The sequence below is a fragment of the Mandrillus leucophaeus genome, unplaced genomic scaffold (assembly GCF_000951045.1).
Source record: "Mandrillus leucophaeus isolate KB7577 unplaced genomic scaffold, Mleu.le_1.0 Scaffold4, whole genome shotgun sequence".
Lineage (NCBI taxonomy): Eukaryota > Metazoa > Chordata > Mammalia > Primates > Cercopithecidae > Mandrillus > Mandrillus leucophaeus.
Window position 1 is genome coordinate 14,031,998 of NW_012104253.1, and position 5,672 is coordinate 14,037,669.

The 5,672-nt window shown below is 36.5% G+C and overlaps 1 protein-coding gene across 1 annotated transcript in view; it reads left to right on the forward strand.

Annotated features, from left to right (window-relative positions):
• RPS6KA5 (ribosomal protein S6 kinase, 90kDa, polypeptide 5) overlaps positions 1-5,672 on the forward strand; it is a 143,388-nt gene that overhangs the window by 58,500 nt on the left and 79,216 nt on the right. Inside the window, exon 3 of the mRNA XM_011991787.1 lies at positions 2,767-2,882. Coding sequence (XP_011847177.1) covers positions 2,767-2,882 — 116 coding nt within the window. The remainder of the gene's footprint in view (positions 1-2,766; positions 2,883-5,672) is intronic.

Genomic DNA, 5,672 nt, shown 5'->3' on the forward strand with positions numbered 1-5,672 from the left:
TTAGCCAGGATGGTCTCGATCTCCTGACCTCGTGATCCGCCCGTCTCGGCCTCCCAAAGTGCTGGGATTACAGGCGTGAGCCACCGTGCCCGGCCGGATATGAACTTCTTAACCTGATAAAGGCATCTGTGGAAAAACCAAGAGCCAACATAATGCTTAATGGTTAAAGACTAAATACTTTCCCCGTAATATCAGGAGCATGGACAGAATATCCACTTTCCCACTTTATTCAACATTATAGGCAAGAAAAGGACACAAAAGGCCTTCAGGTTGGAAAGGAAGAAGAAAAACTCTTATCTAAAGATGACATCTTATAAATAGAAAGTCCTAAGGAATCTACTCAGAAACTACTCGAACTAATATATAAGTTTAGCAAAATTGCAGTATGTAAGATCAACATACAAAAATCAATTATATTTCTATACATTTGGAATAAACAATCTGAAAATGAAGTTAAAACCATTTATTTTAGGATCAACAGGAATAAAATATTTGGGAATAAATTTAACAAAAGAAGTACAGAAACGTATACTCTGAAAACTACAAAACATTGTTGAAAGAATGGAAGAAGACCTAAATAAATGGAAAGACATTGCGTGTTCATGGATTGAAGGCAGCTATGCTCACCACTGCATCACCCATGCATTCTCAAGTTCATAGAGTTTGCTATTCAACTTATAAAGTATACAACCCATAACTGCCCCCTCAAAATAAAATAACTTATTTTATGATGTCAAGTCAATCCGTCCCAAAAGGAGGAAGTAGGACACTTGATATTTGAGGTATGTCTCCTTAGATTTTTGGTTACTTTTTCGTAATCTCCTAGTAAGTGGAAAATAAAGCACTTTGTCCCAAGTAACAATAATTCATAAGTAGTTGTTATTTCTGTTTTATAGATAAAGAACTGAAGCTCAGAGAGACTTAATTTGCTTAAGGAAGGACAGCTGTGGAGCCATTGTCTAGTTCGGGTCCATCAATTACAAAGCCCCGTTTCTTTTAACTATGCCATGTTGCATTTGAAACAGGAGTACATTAGATTTTTTAAATAGTAGACTGGCCTCTTAAGTTTCAGAGTGGTTTTGTTCAGAGACCCTGTTTATAATATATTCTAGTATTAAGAATTTGTGTTCAATTGTTAATGCCATAGACATCTATTTTGTGCTTACCGCATGCAGGCACTATGATGAGTAAATAGTGATGAATATATTAATCCTTACTTTAGCAGAGAAAGTAAGTATGCAAATAAACAATTGCAGTATAGCAAGATAACTGCAGTGCTGGAAGTCTTAAATAAGTATAATGGTAACATAGAAGAAAGTAATCAACTCTGCTGGAGTGGCCATAGAAGATGAGATGATTGAATTGGACATTCAAGGCTATGTAGGAGTTTGTCAGTTGATATATGCGTGCTTCTTTCTGTATCATGACTGACTGTGGAAACCATTTATACATAAACACGACTATTGGGTTTTTAAGTAAATAACTAAGGTAGGAAAAAAGTTCATTATTAATTTGCAGGAATCCTGTGTTCCTTTATACTTTTTTAATAATTAGCTTTGTGTTCAGATATAATTAAAACTCCTTGGTAAAATACAGAAGCCTGAGAAGGGAAATGGTTTTTGCTGACATGTGGTTTGTAAAATGCATTGCAAAACAACTAGCTGTTAGAGTTCTTTAATTCTATTGTACCTGCTTTTTGGAATTTGAAGTTAAATGGACAAAGTAAAAGAAAAATTTGTGAGTTCATGAAGAATTCCATTCTTTTATCAAATTGTGGTAAACTCAACAAGTGAATATACTTGGGATATACGCTTTTCAGATTTTTCAGGAGAAAAGCTTTAAATTGCATTTGTGACTTTTCTAGTTGTTAATAGTTTCTCACACACAAATACTGTGTGTTAATGTGTCAGTGGTTTCTGATGAAACTAATTTAAAGCTTTTTTGCAACATTTATTTGGCAAAAGTTTATTCTACAGGATTTTGAGCAGTTTCTAATATTAATTTGTATAGTTGTCACCTAAAATAATGAATGATAAATAAGTTCTGAGTTTATGAAGAAATGTCTTAGTACAACCATGTGTCAACATAACTATTTTGGTTTTTTAAAAAATTAACCAGCTCCCTTATTTATCTCTTAATGTAGCCTTTTGGTCACATATTTCATTATCCCCCTTGGGATAAACAGAGAAAATTGAAAGGAAAATAGGAATCTTCTACTTTTAGAATCTTTGATTTGACCAAGTTGTAATACTTATACTTTTGGGCTAAATAAAAGGGTATCTATTACCTAATATAAATTTTTGAAAGTGCACGTAGACAATTGTGGAAAATAGGGAATCTGTTTACAGGTGACTGGCAATTATTACAAATGGAAGGATGGGACTTTGTGTTTTGTTTTGGTTTTGATTATTGCGGTGGCTGATGTTTTGGTACTCCAGAGTAGGTTAAGTATGCATTATGTGGTGATGGCAGAGGTTTCTAATATGCTGTATTTGAAAAAAATATTTAAATATATGCAGATTTTAGCAATAGTTTTAATGGCAATACTTTTTGCAAACTCATATGAATATATTTAAGGTAATCGTTTTTTTGTGAAACTGTATTGCTATCTGAATCCAGAAATCTACATGAAACTATATGCTAAATTGTATAAATAGCAGTATTTTAAAATCAGTGCCTTATGATAAATCCAAAGTGATTAAAAGGAAACACTGCTTTTCATTTATGAATACAAGTTTAAGAAAGAAAAATATATTTCATTTTTAGATTATATAAATGGTGGAGAACTTTTTACTCATCTTTCTCAAAGAGAGCGTTTCACAGAGCACGAGGTGCAGATTTATGTTGGAGAGATTGTGCTTGCCCTCGAACATCTCCACAAGGTAAGACACTTGATTTTTCAAGTTTCTTTTTTGAAGTTTTTTAACTAAGGTAATAATGGAGCTAGAAGAGCTCATGTTTTTACGTGTTATTGTCTTAGTGGAGATTATGAAAGCACACTTACAGAACATTACCAATTTTCTCAATTTCATAATTCCGTTTGAAAATAATCTACTTTCCAATTGTACTTGCTATGATGGAGATTGAAAAGAACTTAAGCAGTTTTTGGCCTTTTTCCTGAAAAATCCTAATGCTTATTTGTTACAAAGTATCATTAAAATAAAAACCTTTAATTATTAAAATAACCAATAAAATGAAACCATCAGTCATAATATGTATTTCTTTCATTGTAATTTACTGCATTGCAGACTCTGCCTGTAAACCTTCAGGGTGTGTCCTGATGAGTTTGGAGAATAAGAGTTATTTCCCACTCTCGCACTCTGGCTTTCTTTTCCATTTGTTTTGTCCCTGACACCGTCCCTTGCTCCCACCCCCTTTCTCCTCCATTGTCCCCAGGTAGGATGAACTCTTACTAAAAAACTTTAAATGGAATTCATGTCTGTGACCCTATTCAAACTGTAACAATCAGTTCAAACTTTAAGAAATGTTATTGCAGATACCATTAATCTTGAGCCAAGAAATTTTGACTCCGTTTTTTGTTTTACTTAATAAGGAAATATTGTAGAAGCAGTCATTATGTAGACCAGGCTTGTGTTTTTCCTCAGAGACAGAAAGTACTCAGGTAATTTTTAAATTAGGACAATTCAGGTACATCATGAAGCCACTCTTCCTCGTCATGTTGTATTCAGGTCCTACACTAGTTTAAGATAGAGATTGAAGTGCTGATTATGGAGCATAGAAAAGAAAGGAGAGAATTGAAGGAAAAAGGAAGGATGAAGGATGACATTTCTAAAGGGGCAGGCAGCAAGGTGGAGGTAACAGATGGGTGAGGCTCTGAGAATAAATGATAGTAAGATGTCAGAAAAAAAGAGATCAGGAAAAGGGCAGATCCAGCCCAGAGCAGAAACAAGACCTGCCAGGTGAAGGGAGAGGGTTCAAGGGTAGGAATCTTAGGGAGACTGAATGAAAAATGTATGAGAACAAGGAGGGAAAGAAACCTTTGGCAATAGGGGATTGGGGAGCAGGGCGGCAGTACAATGGAGAGGAAGGGGAACGAGGTGCAGTCAAGTAGGCACTCAAACTGAGGTAGCAGAACAGACACTTGGACTTCTTTTGATAGAATTCTTGATACGGTAACAAGCTTTAAGATGATTTTTGTGGGATATAAGATAAGACATTTTCATACAAGAAACTATTGGACCCAGGAATACGCTGCAAAGAAAGACCTTTGAAATTTATGATTTAGGACAATTAGTTTATAATATAAAAATGATGGTAGAAATCATCATAAATATGAGTAAGAAACGAAATGAATAGCTCCAGTGAGTAAGCTAGAAAGTCCAGTGTAGTGGTGCAATCTCGGCTCACTGAAGCTTCCACCTTCCCAGGCTCAGGTGATCCTCTCATGTCAACCTCCCGAGGAGCTGGGACCACAGGCGTGTGCCACCACACCCAGCTAATTTTTGTATTTTTTATAGAGATGAGGTTTTGCCATGTTGCCTAGGTTGATGTTGAACTAGACTCAAGCAATCTGCCCGCCTCAGACTCCCAGATTGTTGCATTACAGGTGTGAGCCACTGTGCTTGTCCAAAAATCCAGTTTTTAATTTATGTGAAACTTGCTCATTGTCAAACACAGAAGTAATATAACAATGAATATTGGATATAACTGTAATTGATACGGAATGAGAGTAATACAGCAAATGAAATCTCGGTTAATCTTCTCCTAATCTTACTACCCTAAAAAGATACAAATAAATATAACGCAAAGCCAGCAATGTTAATCTTGATAAAGCTACTAACATTGGGTTTCACAGGAAGAGGCAAAAATGGATGTTTACTTGCGAGTGATAAGCTGACGCAGATAGTAAATTATTTGTTCCTAAAATATTTTCCAAAGAGGTTGTTTTTAAGGAAAAAGCATCTCCTGGTTGTTAGATGCATATAATGCTCCAAGTCAATGTCTGTTCAATATAAGCTCTAGACATTTTCTTTTCTGTCTTATAGAACACTGAGACTCTTAGAGGAAAATTGCCTAGTACTTTTGTGTTTTGTTTTGTTGTGTTGTGTTGTGTTGTGTTGTGTTGATACAGGGTCTCACTCCGTTGCCCAGGCTGGAGTTGCAGTGGCATGATCACAGCTCACCATAGCCTCAACCTACTGGGCTGAGGTGATCCTCCCACCTCAGCCTCCTGAGTAGCTGGGACAACAGGCATGCACCACCACACCTGGCTAATTTTTGTATTTTTTGTAGAGACAGGGTTTTGCCATGCTGCCCAGGCTACTTTCAAACTCCTGAGCACAAGTGATCCTCCCATCTTGGCTTCCCAAAGTGCTGGAATTACAGGCATGGGCCACCCGCGCTTGTCCCTTTTTGGTTCCATTTTTTTAAAAATAGAGACAGGGTCTAAACATAGACATAGGGTCTTGCTTGCTGGAATGCTATCATAGGTCGCTGTGGCCTCAAACACCCTGAGCTGAAGTGATCCTGCTGCCTCTGCTTCCTGTGTAGCTCTAGGACTACATGTGTGCCACCACACGCAGGTAATTTTTTTTTTTTTTTTTTTTTTTTTTTTGAGGCGGAGTTTTGCTCTTGTTGCCCAGACTGAAGTGCAGTGGCACTATCTTGGCTCACTGCAACCTCCGCCTCCCGGGTTCAAGTGATTCTCCTGC